At 51.8% G+C, this 22,133-nt stretch overlaps 10 protein-coding genes and 1 pseudogene across 11 annotated transcripts; 8 read left to right on the plus strand and 3 right to left on the minus strand.

Moving 5' to 3' along the window:
* Positions 1-4,193: 4,193 nt before the first annotated feature.
* GCG54_00003792 (uncharacterized protein) lies at positions 4,194-5,181 on the minus strand (the record flags this gene model as incomplete). The annotated part of the gene is made up of 3 exons (XM_045403860.1): positions 4,194-4,255; positions 4,362-4,823; positions 4,878-5,181. 3 exons carry the CDS (start codon positions 5,179-5,181, stop codon positions 4,194-4,196), a joined length of 828 nt encoding a protein of 275 aa, XP_045261492.1.
* A 1,381-nt stretch (positions 5,182-6,562) lies between these two features.
* On the plus strand, positions 6,563-7,426 carry GCG54_00003793 (uncharacterized protein; the record flags this gene model as incomplete). Its single annotated transcript, XM_045403861.1, has 1 exon — positions 6,563-7,426. One exon carries the CDS (start codon positions 6,563-6,565, stop codon positions 7,424-7,426), a length of 864 nt encoding a protein of 287 aa, XP_045261493.1.
* Positions 7,427-7,639: 213 nt separating this feature from the next.
* GCG54_00003794 (uncharacterized protein) lies at positions 7,640-8,242 on the minus strand (the record flags this gene model as incomplete). Its single annotated transcript, XM_045403862.1, has 1 exon — positions 7,640-8,242. A coding segment is annotated over one exon (603 nt), but the record flags the coding sequence as incomplete, so codon positions are not given.
* A 1,149-nt stretch (positions 8,243-9,391) lies between these two features.
* On the minus strand, positions 9,392-9,718 carry GCG54_00003795 (uncharacterized protein; the record flags this gene model as incomplete). The annotated part of the gene is made up of 1 exon (XM_045403863.1): positions 9,392-9,718. One exon carries the CDS (start codon positions 9,716-9,718, stop codon positions 9,392-9,394), a length of 327 nt encoding a protein of 108 aa, XP_045261495.1.
* A 1,204-nt stretch (positions 9,719-10,922) lies between these two features.
* Positions 10,923-11,589, plus strand: GCG54_00003796 (uncharacterized protein; the record flags this gene model as incomplete). Its single annotated transcript, XM_045403864.1, has 4 exons — positions 10,923-10,971; positions 11,057-11,223; positions 11,282-11,341; positions 11,389-11,589. 4 exons carry the CDS (start codon positions 10,923-10,925, stop codon positions 11,587-11,589), a joined length of 477 nt encoding a protein of 158 aa, XP_045261496.1.
* Positions 11,590-11,605: 16 nt separating this feature from the next.
* GCG54_00003797 (uncharacterized protein) lies at positions 11,606-12,412 on the plus strand (the record flags this gene model as incomplete). The annotated part of the gene is given in 3 exon segments (XM_045403865.1): positions 11,606-11,675; positions 11,736-12,214; positions 12,227-12,412. The coding sequence occupies 3 exon segments, from the start codon at positions 11,606-11,608 to the stop codon at positions 12,410-12,412; spliced, it is 735 nt and encodes a 244-aa protein (XP_045261497.1).
* Positions 12,413-12,945: 533 nt separating this feature from the next.
* Positions 12,946-13,430, plus strand: GCG54_00003798 (annotated as a pseudogene). The gene has a single exon. A coding segment is annotated over exon 1 (485 nt).
* Positions 13,431-13,511: 81 nt separating this feature from the next.
* On the plus strand, positions 13,512-13,811 carry GCG54_00003799 (uncharacterized protein; the record flags this gene model as incomplete). The annotated part of the gene is made up of 2 exons (XM_045403866.1): positions 13,512-13,672; positions 13,727-13,811. The coding sequence occupies 2 exons, from the start codon at positions 13,512-13,514 to the stop codon at positions 13,809-13,811; spliced, it is 246 nt and encodes an 81-aa protein (XP_045261498.1).
* Positions 13,812-13,847: 36 nt separating this feature from the next.
* Positions 13,848-14,114, plus strand: GCG54_00003800 (uncharacterized protein; the record flags this gene model as incomplete). Its single annotated transcript, XM_045403867.1, has 2 exons — positions 13,848-13,862; positions 13,938-14,114. The coding sequence occupies 2 exons, from the start codon at positions 13,848-13,850 to the stop codon at positions 14,112-14,114; spliced, it is 192 nt and encodes a 63-aa protein (XP_045261499.1).
* Positions 14,115-14,144: 30 nt separating this feature from the next.
* On the plus strand, positions 14,145-14,456 carry GCG54_00003801 (uncharacterized protein; the record flags this gene model as incomplete). Its single annotated transcript, XM_045403868.1, has 1 exon — positions 14,145-14,456. One exon carries the CDS (start codon positions 14,145-14,147, stop codon positions 14,454-14,456), a length of 312 nt encoding a protein of 103 aa, XP_045261500.1.
* Positions 14,457-14,565: 109 nt separating this feature from the next.
* GCG54_00003802 (uncharacterized protein) lies at positions 14,566-14,778 on the plus strand (the record flags this gene model as incomplete). The annotated part of the gene is made up of 1 exon (XM_045403869.1): positions 14,566-14,778. The coding sequence occupies one exon, from the start codon at positions 14,566-14,568 to the stop codon at positions 14,776-14,778; it is 213 nt and encodes a 70-aa protein (XP_045261501.1).
* Positions 14,779-22,133: the final 7,355 nt, after the last annotated feature.

The following is a 22,133-nucleotide window of genomic DNA, read 5'->3' on the forward strand; positions in this document are numbered from 1 at the left end:
ACGGGAGATATATTGCTCAATATATCAGATTAGTAGAGCATGCACAGCGCGAAGTGATAGGACCTCATGTTGAAGGTGTGTGGTATAATAAGAGAGAATGGTGTATTTTGTAAAAAGGAGTTAGAATATGTAGTCCTCCCACAGATATACAACAATGCTTCTTGCTGTAGACCGAACATGCATGTTTTGAAGTCTGGCCATGGTAGTTTTGTTGTTCGTGGCTATGTTTGAAATAGAATGAAAGAACAAGGTCTGGGAGAACTTTCTTCACCCTTGAATTTTTGGGAAAGAGTAGAAAAAGCCTGTTTATCGATATGGACGGTAGTACGTCTGGTCTTTATTGCACATCTTGCTTGCCATTGTAGAACACAACGTAGGTACGATATGATGGTACAAAATACGCTTGCTCTGCAGTATGCATTGGTTCTTCTGGCGGTCGTCATACACAACGCTGCATTAACGCACAGCAGTGCAGAAACTTGGAACATGGGAGGCTTTAGCAAAACTGGTGTAGCCGCATTGAATTCGCAGACTCCGTGTGGCTTAATACAATTCAATGTGATGCTATGCACTGTGATGCACTGCGACGCACTACGACGTCGGTATCGGAAAGCCGGAAGTGGACCAGCTGGACGGTTATCAAACGTTTCGATCTGCGAGGGGCGCGTGCTGCGGCCATTTCTCTGGAAGACGTGACAGACTGATCCTAGGCGAGTATGGTCTGGAATTTGCGGCATGTTTAGATGATGGAGCTGGTGTCTGGAGGAGAAATGAGGGTGTCGAAGCCAAGGCATGCTAGCTGGCCCCAAGGCAAGCGCAAGGGTTTGAGTTGTGAAGTCGTCGGCTTAGGAGTTTAACCGAATTATCGCCAGTCAACCAGACTATCGGTTAGTTGATGATGAATCTACTAAATTGTGTGTGATTGACGTCTCTCTCAAGCCTTGACACTTGCGCCAGTTTTGCGCAAGGCTGGGACCGTGCCGCTGCCATCGCCGTAGGACACCGGCCGAGTGGGGCCGAAACCGGGGTCGGAGCCTGTGGGACCCGGACTCGACCAAACCCAAGCAGATTGAATCGACCAATATGCGCAGAGGATGGCTTGCACTGTGTTTGATTGTTGTTTGTATGTAAAGTCGACACACGTCTTTCAGAAACCTTCATAGTGAGAGCTTTCCCTTCCTTTCGACACTATCGAACGACACGAGACAATTCGCAGACAGGCAACCTCACATTCGGCTACAAGCCGAATTAACCAGCAATGCTGAGTCGACACCTCCAAGATACTCTCAGGAACCACAAATCAGCAAGTTCTCGTGTGGGAATACAGGAATATGCGCGATTAACACAACTGTAAGTTCTTTCTAGCCTTCGTTCCTCTGTTCTTTCGTCCTTGGCTCCATCGCTTCAAACACTACCTAATCAACACATAGTACCGGTCTTTGTGTCCAAGTCAATCCAAATCTCTCGCACTACATCAGCACAAATCGCCATAACTATTTCCACGATAAGGGTCGCCCTGGGCACATTGATGCTGACACTGAGGAAGTGGGCGGCATTCGGGCGTCGAGGCCGATGGAATGACGACTGATAGGGCCTGGCCGCCTTTATCCGGCACCCAGGTGCTTCTCAACCGCGATGGGCTCAGCATTCTGTATTTTCGCACCCTGAAACCGCGCCACCGCGTGATTTTCAAGTCGACCACGGTAGCGAGCTTCATGTTGTCAAGTACTGATGCATTTTCAGCAGACATAACTTTGAGTATCACGGTCAATATACGGAACGCCGACATTGATCTTGTCCTGCGTCTTCCCGGTTTCTTGTGAAAATACCACACTGCCAAAAGCTGAAGATATTGACTTGTCAAGAGCTCAGGGGCCCAGCAGCGAGATGGCTACATCGAAGGGCATTATTCTCGGCAATTTTCGCGGTTCCCTCCCAGTTACCACATAGAACCTGGCTTGCATTAGCGCTACAGATCACAAGTTTCTCCGGCCGTTCATCAAAAGCTTCAATGGGATTCAAGCGTGGGTTATCACGAATATCACGGAGAAGATCTTCCCAGGTACAGACGCGGATGTCATTGGAATGCATCATGTGGCTGCACAAACTCGCTGAAAACAACAACATGGGCTTCGTCCCGAGGATGAAATAGCAGTGAGACCGTCCGCAAGCTCCCAAATGACCCATCTCAAAAGGATGCCAAGGAGCGTGGACGCCCTCGCATATTTCCCCGTGAGAGTCATACGGCAGCCAACTAGGTGCGCCTCCAGGCGGCAAACTGCTGAGAAGACAACTTTCCCCGCATCTGTGTTTTCTTTGAACCATTCAAGAACGCTTCCACTAAACGTGCAACGTTATTGTATATTTCCAACGTTCTACTCCATTCTGATCTATCCCTGCCTGTCGCTTCAGACACGCAGCCAGATTCTATTTGTCCCGGGCTTGGGGCCCTGATTGAGCCTGCAACTATGAAGGGCGGAGTCTTGATGTTGAGCCTGACTGCCATGCACTGCGGCTCTTCAGCCAAGTATCTGTTGACACATGTCTTCCCATTACTTGCGGCACTCCGGAGCAGTCCTCCGTCGGGAGGACAAGAAGATGCTGAAAACGATGGGTTGCAGGTGCGTAACAGCGCAATCTCCCCGTCTCTCGGGGTCATACAGAAGCAGATTAAAGGGACGTATGGACCCATCGAGAAAACCACTGCTGGCTTTGTCGGTTGATCGTGGGCAAAGTCGCCGGGCAAAGTCACTGAATGCCCTTGATCAGCTTGAGCGGGTGCGCTTCGCCGCCGGAGAGGAAGGCCGCCGGGCTTGCAAAACGCCCGGTATCAGAAGCGGTCTCTTAGCGTACAGATCTTTGTGACTGTGGCCAGGGATTATGAATTGCTAGTTAGACTCTTAAAGGAGTCGGAAATGGACCTTATCCAGAGTGTGATTGAGGAGCGGCTCAAAAACAAGGGAAAGGGCCTGTTTTAATGTGCAATGTCAATGACAAAGTTGCAAATGGAGTCGAAGCATGTCTGGGGCGACTTGACTTCGAAACCGGAGATGGACCTCGTTGTCGACATGGCCGTCGACTTTGTATTCAGCAACGGCGTTCACATTGCAATAAACAAGCAAGAGTAAGAGTACCAATAAGCGAAAATCTAAGGCTGAAAGAGGGTTGGAGAGGAAGGCAGGTTCGGAATCTGGCTCGGACTGAAGCGCAGCAGGGGGTGAAGTCTTTCTTAGGCCAATTTGATAGATCAACATTGAACTAACGATTCTGAGCCCTAAGTTCTTAGATCGGAAGCGTCGCTAGGGCACGTCGCGAAATGTTGAAACTGCGAGGCGCTGCGAGGCGCTGCGGGTTGTTGAGCATCACAAAAGGTGCGAGGGATGACAAGTCGCAGGGACGGAGTGGTGGGTGAATTGAAAGAATCCGGGCCGGAATCTGTGGATCTGGTGGGGCCGCGTTCGGCGCGGCAGGATCCACTCGGCCCCGGTGTTGGATGCAGCGCCATGATGAAACGCTGCCGACCAACCCCCGGTCCTCGTTGCTCAAACTTCCCATAACAGTGGCTGCTTCCGGGTCTTCAAGATCAAGCGCACGAAGACGGCCACGATGCCCCGTGTGCCTTATGGGGCCTCTGAGCAGACTAGGGAGTTGGAAAGCACTGTATCTGCGGATCTCGAGATAGCTACTAGACGAGTTATAACTACTAAAACATGTATATATGTGGAATGGGGTTGGAAAGCGTACCCTGCACCAGTCGCAGCAGCCTCCTAGACCAGTGCCGACAACAGCAATTTTCATTGTCGATCTTAGGGGAGTCGTGTATCCCGATTACCGGGTGTGGATGCGGTTTGCAGTCAGTGTCAACTCAGTAGCAGGAACGCGATGTTTAAGCAGATACCTGTTGAGACAGCAATTGTACTGAAAGTTCTTGCGTGCCCCTCAACATGTAAGCATCAATAATATTGCTTTCTTCTTAAGCGAGGCCAGGGATGACAAGCCTCTGCCACTTGACGCGCTATAGCCACTAACGCGATTGAGCCGGTTAGTCTAATAATACTCTTTGCATCCTCGCATGTCAAGGCGATTGGGCAACCGGAGTGACACATTTTACAGCTCGAACTCCTCACGATACTTACAAACTATCAAATGAATTCTCATTTCATAACCTACTTCCCTGGCGGAATGTGTTGTCTTTACACCTTCAAGTCAACTGTTACCAGATCCTTGACCGAACGCTCAGGCACAAACCGCAACACTAGCAGATCGTCATTTTCCTTCCAGTCCAGGAGAAGCTAGGTCCGGATCCGGATCTCTACTAAGCCAACGCGCTACAATCTTATCTACCCAGGCATTGGCATTACCTGAGCCAAGTAGATGCCTGACCGCACCCATTGCATTCTTCACCCACTTCTCTAAATACCACTGATGCTCAATCAAGTCGCAAGTGGCAATGAACTGCGCAAGAACCACCAGAGCAGCAGGATTTCTTTCATGCAATAGGGCGACAAACTCCTGTGAGACGATTGTTGTCCACTTCATTAACCAAACAAAATCGTACCGAAGCGATTTCTTGTCGCGTTCGAGTTGCCATAATTGTTCCTTTTTCGACTCCAAGAGTCGCGCAGCGCCGTCATGAACTTCTTCCAGGCAGGTGATTGCAGCGGCACAGATATCAGCCTCAGATCTCTTAACTGTGCCATCGCCAAGCAACTCTTCCAGGCATTGCGTTCGGAGAGTTTCGTACCACTGAGAAATTGTCGGAGACGTAGACCAGAGCGGGAACTGGTTTGCGACCGTGGCGATGGTAATCAGGTGACGATACGCTGTCGTTCGAAAGGCTCCCGCATCGAGTGCAGCTTTGACTATAACACGCGTACCTCGAGTGGCCACGAATATCTCCATCAAGTGATCAAAGACCATTTCCAGTCTGGCAGTCTCACCCGATGCAGGCGGTGAAGTTCGTGACGGGACGCGACTTTGCTCATAGTCGTCCCCATTTTGGTCACGTTGGTCCCGGTCCAGTAAAGGAGAGTGGTCAGAGACGCCGGCGGCAGAAGTGAAAGCTATCAAGACGGCCATGGCGTAAACCGGACCTGCCGGCCATGGCTGTTTGGTGCGGACTGCGAATTCCTCATTGCCGCTGAAGTCCAGAGCTTGCAGCTTCCGGCGGTATTCCGGCATGGCCTGGTCCTGATGATGCCTGAAAGCACGCATACAGTCACGATGCGTGTAATTTTGATCGTGTTGGCGGTCACTGTCATTCGCAGATCCATGCCTACTGGCAAGATGCAGGGCTGAGATGGCGAGCATGCCATGGAGGAGAAAAGAACACAATGCTGCGTCGCTGACGATGGTGGTCTGCCAGGCGTGAACCACCGAAGGAAAGCTACTGAAAGTGTGTACGGTGGACGTAGAGAAGTGACTCATTAGATAAAGATCGAACGCCCATGTTGTTGCTTCAGGGTGTTCAATATTCAGGATCGGGTTGTCGCGGAACTGTGGAGCTAGCGAGGGAGGGTTTTGGTTATCAAGCAGACTGCAGTGTTCCTTTCTCCTGGTGCAATTTCTGCAAGGTGCCTCCTCATCGCACTATCAATATGCCGGTAAGTATACGTATTCAGATGAGAGCTGGAATGATCTCCGACCACATCTCATCGTCTATTACGTCCGATGTGTAGGGCAGCAAAACACATACTTTCACCCGACGCTGCTTGCAGCGGTCGCACCCGTGCCGGGACTTGGTTGCACTGCGTCCAGAAGGCATGCTAGGCGCGTTGCTTGTGAGCCCGAGGAGGTTCAAGTGAGCTCATAGGGCTGAAATCTCGGAAATGTCGTGTGCGCTTTGAGAAGTGAGATGCCGGAGCTGTGGTGCCGTGAGGGATGCGAGGATGACTGGAGCAGCCAGCGGCCATTTCTGGGTGAGTTGAGATGCGAGAAAACCGAAGAAGCCACCAGCTCAAGTCCCGGAACTAACCTGATATAGACATTAGACAGGCCATGTCATGCTTCGCGCTGAGCTGAACCTCGCGTATTACCCGAGGTCCCACGCGCGGCCGGCAGATCCCCTACCTAAGGGTCTTAGCGGCGCGCGCTAAATTTCGAACGCATGGCTGGGATGTTCCCATGTAAGCGCTGATTCGGTAAGTGCCGCCTCGGACTTCGGATTCAACGCAGACTGGTTCGCGTTTGAATCTCACACGCCAGTCTGGTGGTCCACTGTCCCGCTCCACCGCAGTCCGGACAAGTGAATGTCATCGTCGCCGCGAATAACGAACGAAGCTGCGCCTTGTCATTGACACTTTTCAGGCAGCAACTCAATCCAGTCCATCGATCATTTCCAACTATGTCAAGTGGCGGGCGTCTTGAGCTCGCATTCATCTCGCGTAGTTCCTTCGCCTCCTGGTATGACGGGGTGACTGATACTATCCAACGTAAACCCAGGAACATATAAGGTGAGTATGCCATCCAAGAAATTGTTAAACCTCTACACCAGCACCACTTCCACAACGAACTCTTTCACAAACCAAATATTATTACATCTATCCAAGTTTGGCTGCTCATCATGCAACCTCAAGCTTTTACCAACATGCTCCTACCTCTCGCCGTGGCTGGCCTCACCCAAGCGGCCTCAGTCTCGGCCTTCATCTCCGGAAGCTCTTGTCCACCCTCAGAGCTACTGGTGCGCCTTCCACCCTTCCTCGATCCAGCGGTTAACGGCACTGGAAACGCTACCTCTGGGTGCAACGCGCCCGGCTCCAACTTTGTGGCCCCTCCTACTGGCTTCTTCGCTGGTACTTGGTTCATTCGGAACACTTCCGGAACGTCCTACCTCAATTACGGCAACTTGCAGTGGGACCTCACTCCTGCCATTGCCACCTGTGAGAAGAACAATACGGCGGACTGTGCTGCAGGAACTCTGGCGGGAGAGCTCAATGAAGTCACAACCTGGACCCCAGCCGACAACAAAACAGCCCGCAATGGCGCCATCGGCGGTGGTGGTCGTGAAGTGGCCTCCGTCCGAGCCTACAATACCCCTCGCCGATTGAACTTTCCTGCTCTGAACTCTGACTGGGATGCTGTATTTGACAATACCATCTTAGATGGCCCAGGAAAGGGTATCATGCAGTCTTGGTCAGTGATCTACTGGGGACTGGACGCGAAGGAAATGCCTTTTATGGTTGTCCATGAGACCCCGCAAATCCTTCCCAATGGCGAAATTGGTGTTACCGCTGTTCATGCGATTAGTGTCAACCGAGACGGGGCGGATAATGAATCCTTATCAGCCGTGCTGGAGGCCCTAATGGACCTAGGCAATGCTGAGTTGACTCGTGATATCAAAAAGCTGGGTGAGACTAAGTGGGATGATACTATGAAGGGTGGACCTGCTATCTGTGGTTCTAAGTGTATGAAGAATGAGTTGAAATAGGAGAATATTCAGAGGATACTATAACAAAACTTAAAGAATTATCTTCATCTTTTACTTTTGCGCTTGGGGAACGGCGGCTCAGCTAAGAACGCAGTTCCCGTTGCGTTTCGGCTGCGTCCGATAGCGTGCACAGCGGTCAGCAGGATATCCTTTCCTGTTACTTCTTCGTCCAAGCTAGCTACAATCTACTGGAGCTTCGGGATCTATGCACCTTTATGGATCGAATCGTCTAGCAATTGCGATTAAATGAACTTGCTGGGTATCGCTGGGGGATCCACTCGTATGCGAACCTTGGAGATGTCCAGGGCCTTGGCCCCTTGCGGATGCGCCATGTACAGCGGAAACCATAACGCCGAACCGTTCAACTTGGGCTGTGCGTTGCATCTTGCCCCTCAACGACCATGCTATCTTCCGCCTCCCTGAATTCGACGGGGCGCCCCCGCGAGGTTGCACATGGTTGGGCACGGAGAGCTCCCTCTTGGTAGGATTTACATAGCTCAGCAGGAAGGTTTCCGAAGCGGTATCGTCGGCGTCGGCGCATACCCTTTGAACGAGTGACAAGAGGTCTTCTGCTGTCGATAGCGTTAGCGGATCGTCAAGAGCGGGTTGGTGGGCGCTTAACAATATACCCTTGTTGACGCCGACGGCAGAACCCCATTGCTCAAAACGGCGCTTTTCAGCTTGGAACTGTACAGCTAGGGAATGCGAGTCGTGCTTGAAGCTCGTGTAGGAATTCGCCTTCTCGACGACCTCTAGGCACGTGCTGAAGGGACCTACAAGCCCCGCGATCCCAACGGCAAGTCCCACGAGTTCTATTACCGTGGTATTTGCGGGCCGATTTGCTTGTTGGGCGTGGGGATACGTCTCTCATTAAGATAGCCACACAGGCTGGATATCCACTAGCCGCCATGCAGATGATTGGATGCGGGCTTTCTGCCTGCAGTTTGGCTGTCAAGGTAGTCGAGAGGATGCCTCGCGCCGCAGCGAATTGGATGCCATGAGCACGAGGCCGAACGTCCATTCTGAACAATTGGCGGGTCGAAAGGCCCCAAAAGTTACGTCACCGAGTTGAGGCTGTGTGTTCCGCAGCGGCTGTCCGCTCGTATGCGCGATCTTCGTTGGAAACGTCGGCGAGAAGCTTTTACGAACCGATCGGGAAACGCGTGGCTATAGTGAGCCCGCTTACAAGATGGTGATGCTCTACGGATAGGGACAATTCGATGGACGGAAGCTGTTCTGAGTGGCCTGTTCGACAGTTGATGCCGCTTCGTCATCCCAGTTGGAGTCATACGGCGCTGGGACTAACACACGCGGTGGCGGGCACTCCGGAGTCCCCTTAATGCGGCCCGACAATCTGGAACGACATCTCGGTTGTCAGCATACGTCGGACCAGCCCGTGCCTTTCACACCGTCGACTGAACGGAACGGAAGCGTACACTACTTCTGCCGGCTCCGTGTTCGATCCGGTGTTGCCGCAACCATGTCATGGGCGCGGCCGCGTCTTAGCGTCAAGCGCTTCATCTTTATCCGATTACTTGTTCGAGTGGAAACGCACACGCAACTGCTTGCAACATACTAAACCTGATATCTACCAAGAAGTCAAGGAGGGGGATGATCACACGAACGCTGTCGTGACGTGGGAGGTGATACATGGCAAAAGAATGCAAAAGAAGGGGGGCAAAAGAAGAAAAGTATCATAGTTTGAACCAATCAATTTGGGTTATTTGTGAAGCGGTAGGTCTTACAGCTCAATTCCGCTGTCACTCGTTCGACTGTCGACGGCTCTGATATCCGTCGGAAGTAGCACATCATCCTCGTCATCGTCATCTAGCCGAGGAAAGGTACTTACGCGCGAGGTTTCCGGCGGGGCAATCGGTACGGCTGGGAAGTTTTATCCTGAAAAGTGTAGACTCAATAATAATCCAAGTTTCTAGATGAAAAATCTCTCAGGTTATGTCTTTGCGATCATGGCCGTTGCAGCTGCCTGCTCCCTGAACGACTTTTCCTCCACGACCGATAGCCAAAATGGACCTGCCACAGCATGACGCTACCACCAATGAAGGTCAAGCCAGCAAACACCGCGACAACAGCGGCAATGACCATAATTGCAGACCAGGCGCTTCCATTTGACATGGCTTCCCATCTTTCCTCGCAATTGCCAGACTTTGAGGCCAAGACCACCTGCAACGCCGACAGGATCAGAGAGACTGTCGCAAATAAGAACAAGAGCGGGGCTGCGAAGTCGCTGAGAAACTGTCCGGTCTGCCAAAACTGCTCCTCGTAGAAGGCCATGCCCAGATATCCCCTCCGCCTTGCGGCAGGGGGCTGCAGGATCCGCACTGCCCAATGAAGTCGCGATAAACGGAGCTGTCCAAAGTGCCATCTTGGGGATACTTCTTCGTCGCAAAATTTTGAAAAACGGCAGATGAATGCCTTGAAGTCGGAGTACCTCAACTCCTTCGTTGAAGACTCAAGTTTGATTAGTTGAGGGACAGCTGAACGTGACGAGGATGATGGCTAAGTGGGGATGAGGTGCGCCTCGTTGGCTAATTCGAAGGCTGACGGATAGCGAATCAAGGACTGTACGAACGAAGGAATCTCAGTCCATTTCCACGGTGCTGGCTCCCGGGGGCAAGGTTATGTTCCTAAAACGAATGGACGAGCATGTAGTGCTGTAGTGGTTTGATATAGACGATGCCGCGATGCCACACCAGCTGTAGGGCAGGGTCCTCCGTAACGACAATCTTGCGGCCCTTCTGGAGGTGTTTGTGAAGATAATCGATGTGTTGGCTTGACTTGCGGGCGAAAAAGTCTAGATTTGGATAAATTTCTTCAAGCACGACACATAATAGTTCGTCGCCAAGGCGGATAACGGTGTCATCAGGGATGATCTAGTCTTCCAGCTTGTTGAAGAGCTCCACCTCAGCGGCAAATGAAACGTTCCCTATGACGTTAACACGATATGAGAGTGTATCCTGGTTTAGTTTGAATTTTCATGGGCAGCAAAGCTACAGACAGAAACAGGAGCCTGCGGACAGCCGAGGCAGCTGAACAGAGACATTAATAACCAATTGGTGACCAGCATTCGCCAAGCAGAGGGGCTGGTGAAACACTCCCTCAAAGAAGAGCCTCGGGCATGGTGTCGCAATGCAACACGTGGCCGTTGAGCTGACGACAACTTGTACTGTCGCTATTGAACATCTTTTGATCAAGTCAAAACAACAGCCCACCAGACTGCTATCTACGAACAGCTGCGCTTCCAGCAAGGCCACGCGGATTCTGCAGATACATCAACAGCCTTACGTCACCCTACAACCTTTTGCGTATTCATTGTACCGCTGTTGATTGCGGTCTTTTACCACCGAGCGACAAAGTGTATCCCAACGCGTTTTCATCATGGCCAAGCCCCAAAATAACCTTATGCGGTTGTGCAATTAGGCGGCGATTTGTCACAGTGAGCTTCCGGAGTAGAGTAAGCGCTTTAAGACACCTTATAATGAGAAAGGCCACTGGATTCAGCAGCATCATCTTCGTTCACGGACCGAGTTCAAACCCTGATACAACATGGCTAGCGAAAGCTAATTTTTCGGAAAGAATTGACGCCAGGCAGACAGAAATCCATAAACTGAGTTAGCGATTTCCACCATGAGGACTTCCAAGCAAGCCAGCGGAATATAAGGATGTTCTTCTATAATTACGATTCATACTGTAAGAAAGATGCTGTGCGATTGCGGCTGATGACCCCAAGGAATGAGATTCTCGAGGATATCCATAGGAAAGTCATTGTTTCTGAGACGGTAAGCACAAGCAGCGAGGCCACATAGGATGCAGCATGAAACCCATACCTCGCTATAGTACCAAGGTAGATATCTCATCTTTGTAGCGCATAGCCACGGTGGACTCGTAGTCAAACTGGTTAGTAGGCAAGTGACTCCGCAGGCGAACGAATCTAACCATACTAGGCATTCATTCAAGCCAAGATAAGCCAGAGATCCCTCCAGATCGTGGATCGCACGAAAATAATCCTTTTTCTAGGCACAACGCATCAAGGGACGAGTATAGGAACATGGGGCTGGATACTCGCACAGGCTCTGAGGCCGCTTGGCTCGAATCCATTGATTCTAGCGGATTCAGGCTACGATGGGTTTCCGTTGCAAGACTAGCACAGACACGTCATCCATGCCACCAGAGATAATCTCTACGTTTTCAACTTCTTCGAAAAGCTACCTACCGTTCTATTCCAGCAATAGTCATTCCGATATCAGCAATTTGTGAGTGAATCTACCCTCTTAACGAGATTCGCAATAAGTAACTCCAAAACAGCAGCGCGTCCAAGAGCAGTCTGCTATATATAAGGGGAAGAACGTGAGAAATATTGGCTTATCGGTCGATCATTACAGACTGAACCAGTTTGGATCCAGACTTAGCAGTTACGACATGATCAAGTCAAAGCTCGTTAAGATGTGTGAGCGGTTAACGAGGTCACCAAGACGGTACTACCACGTCCCCTCCGAGTTGGTGGATACTTATATCGAACGGGTCGAGCTGTCACAAGAGCTCGAGGCGAAGTTACAAGTGTCACACGAAACATCGGAAGTCTTAGATGCGGTTCTGCTTCAAGGCCTAGGCGATACTGTTAAGTCACAGTTGGCGCTACGCTACGCGGAAGAACACAGAGATCGGTTCAGTCCTATTCTCTGGCTTGATGCGAAAGATGAGGAGTCCATGCGACATAGTTTTAGGAGATGCGCTCTAGAGCTCCAGGTCGAGCTTCCTAAGGACCATAGCGTGATTTGAGAGCCGGTCTTTGAATATCCTGCTGTACTGGCGGTAAATTTCTGGCTTCACGACAGAATAGAATCTGATGAGGAGTGGCTGGTGATAGTTGACAACGCCAATGACGTTAGTTGGGGCGTCCGGAAGATCATACCAAAGGGCAAACGCGGGAGTCTCATCATAACTAGTCAAGATAACCGGAGCGTATGACTGGTCAATGGAGCCTTCGAACGGGTTCATGTCGGTCTCATGTCAGAGTCGGAGGGCGTGGCGGTTCTCCTCAAACACATTCGTCTGGACACAAACTCAGCTTCCCCAGACATTCAGCAGGGTTGCAGCAATCTGGCGCAGAGACTTGGGCTCCTGGCGCTCGCTATTGACCTTGCCGGTGCCTATATCGGCAACGACCCGAAACTCCAGCTGGCCTTATTCTAGTATTTCGCTAGTTATGAAAAGCATTATACCGAGCTGCTTTGAAAGGATGACTTCCGGGGGCTGCGACCGACGGTAAAGACTGTGTGGACAGTATGGGACGCTACAATCGAGAGGATCTCCAAAGAGAATACGGAAACGCGACCTGACCTATTCCTGACATTCATTGCTCAATTCAAAGGCGGCGTCGTGGAGGAGAGGTCTCGTCTGGCCAGTCTTAGCATGGCAGAAGTCAACAGCCCGCTGAGCAACGAATCTATTGATGGAGCTCAGTATGAGCTGCAGCAAGTTTTATCGAGCACTGACAAGTGATGGGACGGTTTCAAGTACCATCAGGCTCAGGAAGCGTTAGTCAGTCCGTTACAACTTGCTCCAGAAGGTTGAAGGGCATGAAGGAGCGTGGCCCGGTGTATCAATGCACAGTCTGGTGCAATGGAAAGCGAAGCAGAACGAACGAGACCACCCATGGCCATGGTGGTAGGAGGTCTTTGTTTTGGCAGCATGTTGTCAGTTCAACAGAGAATCAAGGCCTCAGTTTGGCCGCCACTTAGTGGTACACTTGCAGAATTTGAGCATTGCCTCTGTCAACAACTTCAAAGACACGGACAAATTCCAGAAATTCGCAATGTCTAACCTGGGCATGATCTATTTTCAGGAGGGGAGAGGGAAAGAGGCCGAGGAGACCTTCAAAGACATACCAGAGACATTCGAGGAAATCCTAGGGGAGAAGCATCAGGCCACTCTTAAGATCACGCACGAACTAGCGACAACTTCCGTGAAGCAAGCCTGGTTCTAGGAAGCTGAAGGGTTGGAACTGCGGGTGATGAAAACGACAGAGAGAACACTTAGACAAGATAGTCCTCTTCGAATGCGCAGCATGGCCAACTTGGCTGTGATATATGTCGAAGTGGGTCGGAAGAAGGAACGCAGCGAGCTATTTGCGCAGATCGCAGAGATAAAGGAAAGAATTGTTGCCCTCGGGCATGGCGATTTCCGCACACTACAGGACCTCTCTGATATGGAAACAACATATTTCGCGTAAGGTCGACTGGAAGAGGCCGAGAAGATACTGGTTCAGGTAATAGCAACAAGTAACCGGATTATTGGAACCGAGCATCCTATGACGCTGTTAAGGATGCATCTCTTAGCGTTGACATACGGTGGACAGAGCGAATAGAAGAAAGCTGAAAATTTACTTAAGCGTGTCGTAGCCATGAGAAAGAAAGTTGTAGGAGAGGACCACCCAGATACACTAGAAAGCATGCATGAATTAGCAACGACGTATACTCGCCAACATCGATAGACAGAGGCTGAAGGCTTAGAACTACAGGTTATGGAAATTAGTGAGACGGCATCAGAAGACGACAATCCTCAGATACTGGCAATCATGGCAAACCTAGCCTCGGGAGAGAGAGGCGAGGCTAATGGGCGTTCGGGCTATAGAGAAGGGCAAGATAGTGCTTGGTCTAAAGGTGGATGACGTGATAACGGAATATTTGAAACGAAGTGAATGGGAGAGAGCGGAAGAACTGGGATGAATGGTGGTAGAGACGAGAATCAGCATGTTTTTGGAAGAGCACCCCGAGACCTTGAGGGGCATGCATGTCTTGGCGTTCGTATATTTGAACCAGGTACGACTCAAGGATGCCGAAGAGCTAGGACTTCTGGTTCTACAGAAAAGGAGGAAGGTGGTTGGGAAGAAGAATGCTCATACTCTGGAGACCATGGGCAACCTAGCAACAACGCATACGCACCAAGGATGATGGAGAAAAGCAGGCAAGCTATTTGCACTAGCGAGGAAGACGTCGCAGGAGGTGTTTAGAGAGGAGCATGCTGACACTCTTAAATACGCATCTAACCTAGCGACCTCATGCATATACCAGAGTCGACTACTGCAGGCTGAGCAGCTGCTTGTCCAGCTGCTACTGACGATGCGAAAGATCCTTGGAGAGGAGGATCACACTACTCTCAGGACTACTAACAACCTTGCCACAACCTATCATAACCAAGGTCGAAGAAAGGAGGCAGAGAGTTTGCTCACAGGAGGGCTAAAGACCATACAGAGAGTATTCAAAGAGGACAATCTTTCTACATTAACAGCCATAAAAAGTCTAGCCGTAATATATATAGAAAAGGGTAAATAGGAAGAGGCTGAGGGACTTCTTATGCAGATTACAAAGTCAGTACAGACCAGCGATTGGGAAAATCATCCCAGAAGTCTGATAGACTTATGCAAACTTGCAATAACATATATACAGCAAGGCCAATTAAGGCACGGCGAGGAGCTGGCGGTCTTGCTAATAAAGTCTATATAGAGCTTAATCAGGGAAGGGTATCCTCACATACTAGCCTGCATAGAGAACATTATATCAACGCACAAGAATTCAGGATAAGTAGAGGAGGCTGAGAAGATTAAAGCGAGGATAACAGGGAACAGAGAAACCTTCCTAGCTATCTAAAAGCACCAACCCTAGCTTTACGCAACCAGTTCACATTAGCAACATTCAAAGGGACCCTCGCAATAGCTGCATGCTCCCCCGATTATCATCCAAGGTGGGCATCAACATTATCCCGCAATCTCCCGTCGTCAGCCCATTGAGAGAAATGTGCAAACGGCTATGAAATACTTGGGATGTCTTGGCATGGGAAGTTTTCATCCATGAATTGGTTTATGACACTGAAAACATGCTGGCTAGTTACACGGAGTTCCAACCCTGGAGAGTAGTCCGTGGCTCAACGAGAAATTGGAAAAGACGATAGATAACTTTCGTGTTCCAATCTACACGGATCAGAGGATCTTTTCGCAGTCGTTCTCTTTGAGGCCCGCTCAGGACATGTTTCATGATATTCTGCCGTTGTGTGACAGCCAGCGGCCATGCTCAGACGGAAACCTGTCGTATAACTCCCAGCGCATGCATATTCCTGATTCAATCAAAAGACACACCGGAGACGAATAGATCGAAGTCCGACTCCACTGAGCTGTGGCACAAGTGGGCGATGCAGCTCTACTCATCACAACTGTGCTGTACCTGAGTTGAGGTGGAAGTGAGCATACACTACCGAACGCTTGATGTGCCAGACTCGGGCGGGACTGTCTGTAAAGTGCGAAAGCTCCTTCTTTTGATTATTCCGGCCCTGCACATGCATAGACACTTACGGTCGCTGTATGGCTGGCAACAAGCCCTACTGATCCTGACCTGGCAAGCTGCCAGGTCCACGCAGGACCACGACCCGCTCCGATTCAAACAGCGCGTTCAAGATGCAGCGAGGCAAGCAACAGGCTACCGAAACTTTCCGTTACTTTGATGGGAGCACGAACCTCAAGGCAACAACCGCCAGGGCCCGGCATCTCTCACTGCTCCACGATAAGGCAGACGGCCAAATCTTCCCAAAGGCTCATTGCGAAGAGTGCAATATGCTAGGGAAGCATGGCTCAGTCATCACAAACCACAAACAGAGGTGCGGGAAATGTTTAGCGGAATACAGCTGGTTCAATGGGTGGAGGTGAGCACGAAAGGATTTCAAGTCGCTCCGGAGAATTCTTGGATATCCCAAAGCTTGTCTTCTCATCTACGCGACTGCGCTGGACTCGCCAGCAAACTCGCCATGAGCACCGCCCCCATTTACATGCTGCTTTACTTATCAACCTGAGCTCAGCTCAAGACTGCCCCTGCATTCAATAGGTTGTTGCCAATATCAAGATTGGAATGTTGTACCACGTTGACGAGATCTCGAGCCAACCCAAGATGGGCTTACCGGGGTTAGTTGGGGAGGTGGGAGCAGTACAGGCACCTCGTTCTCAGTCCAGTCATGTTACATCAATGCCTCATTTTCAGAGGTGATTCTCCACGTATGCATGACTTCCATGCAGCTTTTGCGCGTCACTCTATCAAAAAGTACAAATGGATCCATTCTGATTTGGCAGACTCACATGCGGAACATCAACATCACTCCAAGAGGATTGTCGGCCTTCTCAGTGGCTCATCTGAAGGCATAATGCCTCGTGCAGTCACCACAGTCAGATTCGAAGCTTTCGGGCAGCTAAAGAACTAGGCAGCCTTGGAGATTGAAGGGTCATATGCATGATTTCATACCGAGTTTCCTCAGCTAGGATCCAATACTTATCGATCCGACCAAGTCCCGTTCTGGTTTTGGAAGAAGTTCAGCAGAAACCGGATTACGCCGGTTCATGTGTTTTTCTACTCTCGTCCACCTCATATATTCTCTGATGAGACTGGCCGATAGAAGGCGAAGCCATAACCAGACTTAATTGCTGTGCTTGAGAGTCTTGCAACGACTTGATTGTGGATGCATACGCCAAAAGCTATTCAGCAATCAGACGACCGCTTGGGATTCAACTGCACAACAACATGGATGCCAGACACATCAGACTGGATCGTCATGTCCAGGTCCGCTTGAGTAACAAGAGTCAAAGGCACGAGAAACGAATATGTGTGGTGCTGAAACGCACCTCGCTGCTGAAGCAGCCGGTCATCATTTAATTATTAAACGACCTTTGCATGTGAATGCTTTAGAGAAAGAAAAGACACCGACAAAACTCCCACCCCAGACCCAACACCCAGACGCCACGCTCACGCCCAAGATTCCACACGCACAAACACAGACAAGACGCAAAAGCCCAAGACCGCCAAACACAGAAACACAGCGAAAACCCCCGCAAGCCTCATGTCCGTTCGTCCCTGATCGTTATTCTGCATCCGGCGTTAATGTAAGTCTCAACAGCAGCATGAGCAGCAGCCGTGGCAGCAAAGGAGGATGCGTAGGTCCCGGGCACAGCCAGTCTGGCAGGGACATCTGACTTGGAAAGCTCGAGAACGAGCGCAATGAAGCGGGCGGTTTCGGCATCCAGACCCTCGTATTGAAACGACATGGTGCCATCCGTAGCCACAGTGACGGCGATAGTAGCCGGGGCCTCTGTCATGTCAACGTCGTTGATGGTGTCGAGAACGGATGATGACTCCTGAAAGTCTTCGAAAGCAAGGCTTGTAGCCTGCAGTGGCGCGTCATCTGTGATTGGATCCATCGACACGGTGGGCTCCAGAGGCTGTAGGGGCTCGACGAAGCTCAAGGCCATAGTAGCATCCGTCTGGGTGTGGCGTCCCATCTCCGGGTCCTCGATTTGCTCTGCCGCCGCTTGTGTCTCCCTGAGAGCTATCAATAGAGTTAGCCTCATTCGACTGGGAGTGTACACAAAGCCTAGACAAGTGACTGGTTGGGATAACTGGCAATAACATACCTTTTGCAGCCTTCGTCACATCAATAGTGCTTGGCTCAGGCGGGAGAAGTTGGTCATTGTGCCTGGCATTGGTAGCTTGCCGAATAGCCGCAAGGACAGTGGACTTCTCGAAGCTTGTAGAGCGACCGTTGACGAGGGACGAGATCAACTTGGTGCTGGCAGCTTTTGTCGGAACATCTCGACCTAGCCACAGGAACATGGCGTGTGGGGTGAGCTGCAGGGCTGTGGCGGCGTTGTGGAATCGTGACACGACGTCTGGCTTGTGTGTAGACGCCGTGGGGATGTGAGTGTCGAAGACGAGGGTGAGGGTTTCATCGAGCTCTGTGATGTTCTGACACACGAACTCAGGCCAGTCCAAAGCCTCATTGTCGTTCAATCTGGCATTCCACCACGCAAGATGGAGTCTGTGGAATGAGGCGGGAATAGAGGCCTTTTCCGGATGGTCGGGGTGGAGGGAGAGGAGCTCGTTGAATCGGAGGAGGGCGGACGCCGTATCGTAGTCAGAAACTGTCGTAAAGAGGGACATGATGTAAATAGCGCCGGATGGACTTGGAAAACGTGAAGACGAAGACACGAAAGAGAGAGAAAAAAACCACGAAGAGAAGAGATCGAGATCGATGGCCGCCGAAGAATCAAGAAGAGAAAATCACAGACTACGGGGGGATGTTGGGGATATTTATGCCCAGGTCTCAATTGCGCATTGCGAAGGTCTGGAAGGACGCCGCCATTATGTGCCTGCATTTCTGGAATGGCTCACGGGTTATTGGCAGGGCCAAGGTCGTGTTGCGGCAGGTAGTGTCACGAGGGATAGCTGTTCTGGAAGGCATGTGCCTGAAGTCTTGGGATCCTGTGGAAGGGGCGCATGATGGGCGAGCGATGCCGGGCATGATAATGCCTGACAAGAAGTCGCAGCTGGGAAGGAGCCACGAGGGGATGGATGCCCGGAGAGAGACTGTTGAGGTTCAATGTGACGGAGGGAAAGGGTCGGCATGACAGTGCCCAGATCCAATGGGGAGACTGGGAGCTATCAAAAACGGTAGGAGATGTTCATGCCCACTCTGCGAGGAAGGCTTGGGCTGTTCGTGCCCGGGTCTTCCATGCCCCGGGAGGGAATGTTGCCTGTGGTTCAATGTGACAGACGGAAGCTCGACAGAAACCAAAAACGGTGGGGGAAGTTCATGCCTCGCATGTGAGGAAGGCTTGGGTTGTTCGTGCCCAGGTCTTTCATGCCTGGGGAAGGATCGTCACTAATGGTTGATTGTGACGGAGAGAAAGGGCTGGCATGGCAATGCCCAGATCTAACGGGAAGGTTGGGAGGAATCCAAAACGGTAGTTGAGGGAAGGTTTGTGCCCGGGGTTGCATTGGCGGGGTTGTTTCCTGCCCGTCTCTTTCGTACCTGCATCCTTCGTACCCGGTTCCATCATGCCGGGTCCATTATGTCGGCGCAGGAACTGTCAGGGCTGTTTTCTGCCCGTCGCTTCTGTCCCAGGGTCTTTCTTGCCCGGCAGTCATGTGCCCCTCATGGGCACCTGACCTGGCTCTGACTGTCTTATCAATGCCCGTCATCATCATGCCTTCTTTGCACCTGCCGAACTGGATCTTTCTGGGGTGATGTATCTTCGGTGGGGAGATAAGAGACGGGCATTTCCGTCCCTGAAATGCCTCCTTCCTTGCCCCAGGGCCGAGGCGGGCACTTTCATTCCAGGGCGGGACTGTACCCAGGAAGGACTGGCCCATGGGGACGTCACCCGGGCAGGACTCAATCAGGCAGAACTATCCCCAGGCACGAATCACCCGAGGAGGCTTCACCCGGGCAGGATTGTTCTTGGGTAGGACTCAACCAGGCAGGACTGTCCCTAGGTAGGACTGTCCCCAGGCAGGACTCACCCGAGGAGGCTTCACCCAGGCAGGATTGTCCTCAGGCAGGCACATACCACCCATCCGGGGCCAGGAACACAGAGGCAGGTCCACCGTCAGCGACGGTCCTTCCCCAGCCATCAACAACGCTTATCTCGCCCCAACCCCCGGAAAGCAGCCAACGCGGACGTCTCCTTCTTCTTCTGGGCAATCTCCCCTCATCACAACCTTGTTCTTCCCAAATGCCAACCACGGCAACCTGATCTCGACCGAACTCGTTCAACCCGTCAGATCCCCGATCAAAACCGAACAAGTCACCGTCTGCTCCGCCCGTCTCCGAAAGACCGCCACGTCGAATCGTTCCGTGCTTCGACGCGACTCGCATACCTCGACACCTTTGCTTCGAACGACGATTTTGACACCCCGAACGTCATGTCTCCCCACAGCGACGCCTCCTCCACTGGCCCCGCGGCGTTTCCGGCCTCCCGGGCGTCGGCAGAACGAGCATCCCTATCCCCCGCCCAAAAGGAAGAGATTCTCCAGCTAGCTGCTCGAATCGCTGTGCTCGGGCGAGACCACATGTCTTTTCTACTTGGAAACAGTGCAGCCAGGACGTCTGCCCCGATGCGAGACGCGCAGTTAAACGCCCTGATCTCCGCCGCAATCGCAACAACGACCAGTCTCGCAACGAGAGACAGCAGCGACACCCAGACCCGAACCCAGTCGCGGGATAAGAGTTCGAGCATGCGTCCCGAGGACAAGGGCTCTTCGTAGCTCGTGCACCGCACTCCCAAGGTCGCCAGAAGAACTCCAGAACGGACAACAAGGGGTCGAAGGGCGCAATGTTGGAGAGCACCGAACATGTCGAGGAAGTTTCGAGCTCGCCCAGTAGGAGGTTTCACAGAGGGGTGCATGGAACATGGCGGGGCAGCGATGGGCTGCTATACGAAAGCATGCGCGAAAGGCTAGAAGGGGAAAAAAGGAACGTGGTCAGCGACTGCATCTCGACGGGCTCCATGGCAGCGGGTTGGGAGTCATGGCTCTGCATTCGCACTGGAATTCTTCGCACAATGGAGCCGATAGCTACTTTTAGCAAGTTACTGAGTTTCCCCGGGTCTCCTCCTTGGTCTTCCTATCCTTGATCGCGACAGCTGCCACCTGGTGCGCATCGTGCCATCAACGGCCAGCTGCGAAGTAATCGCCAACACCCCCCGGGCAAGTTCAACTTTCCCCCTCCTGACTCCCTCTTGCTGCGTCCATGACATCTGCCTGTACCCCACGAGACATGCAAACTTCAGACGTCGCGTTTCTCTGCTGTTCCCTAGACCAACCCAAGGTCCCCATTTTCATTGATGCCGATGCAAAACTCGACCTCTCACGATGCTCGCGGTGTCGACCGTTTGTGGGCCGCCTGCACGGCTGCATCCAACCGTAAAACAGCAGATGCCATGCCCCAAAAAGGAGACGTCTGATGCTTTGATCTACCATCTTCGTATGGCCAGTTGAGTATTTCTACATCGCTTCTCGGCCTCCCGTGCCAATGCCCTTCAGATTATTTGGGTCAGGGGGTCGTCTCGCCAGGTGGTAATGAGAGTTGACTTTTCCGGGGAGATGGGCTGCCAGAAGCGATCAATCGTCAGAGTTACCTTACACCCATCACGGAGCATACGCGCCGCCAAGTCGTTGAGCATCGATCATTGGGAGACTTGCGGTGTCCATACCTTGGGACGACGCTACTGTGTGCGGTTACTAGATGGGCTGGGCATGAGAACAACACACCGAGAAGTCGGCCTCCATGGTCTCGCTCGCAGACTCAAGGTTGGGCACGTGCTGTCCGTCCGATCCTTCACGCAGGATCACGTCGACTTGTCAGATGTACCATAGGCAGAGTGCACCGGAAGAAAACACAGAGTTTCTTGTAAATGCTAGAACAGCTCTCAGGAAATCGTTTGGCACAAAGCTAGGTCCATCGCTGCGCATGCGGTCACCGGCAACGTCCTCTTTTGTTCCAGCGCTAGCGCAACACCAAATCGCGCGAAGCCAATGCGTCTTACAGGTGATAATTAATCCTACCTCAAGCCATTCGCGTAACGATTGCCTGGTTGGCCAATCCAGCGAGTTCCATGCCTCCGCGTAGATAGCTGCATTGCGGCGTACTTCTGCTCGCACCTTCAGCCGTGACGTTCGGTAGCCAACGTAGTCCATCCGTCCAATCGTAACTTGACCATGATGTAGCTGAAAGACGCCGTGCGCAGCGATCTTTCTGGATCTCTTCCGATTCTGCGCAACCAGCGCTCTCTTGTCGAAACAGAGGCTTCGAGGGGTAGGCATCGAAGAGCCTGTCGGACGATATCGGTTCCGGCCGTGCGGAGGGGGGGGGGGGG

This window comes from Colletotrichum gloeosporioides (genome assembly GCF_011800055.1).
Source record: "Colletotrichum gloeosporioides strain Lc1 chromosome Unknown consensus_64, whole genome shotgun sequence".
Classification (NCBI taxonomy): Eukaryota; Fungi; Ascomycota; class Sordariomycetes; order Glomerellales; family Glomerellaceae; genus Colletotrichum; species Colletotrichum gloeosporioides.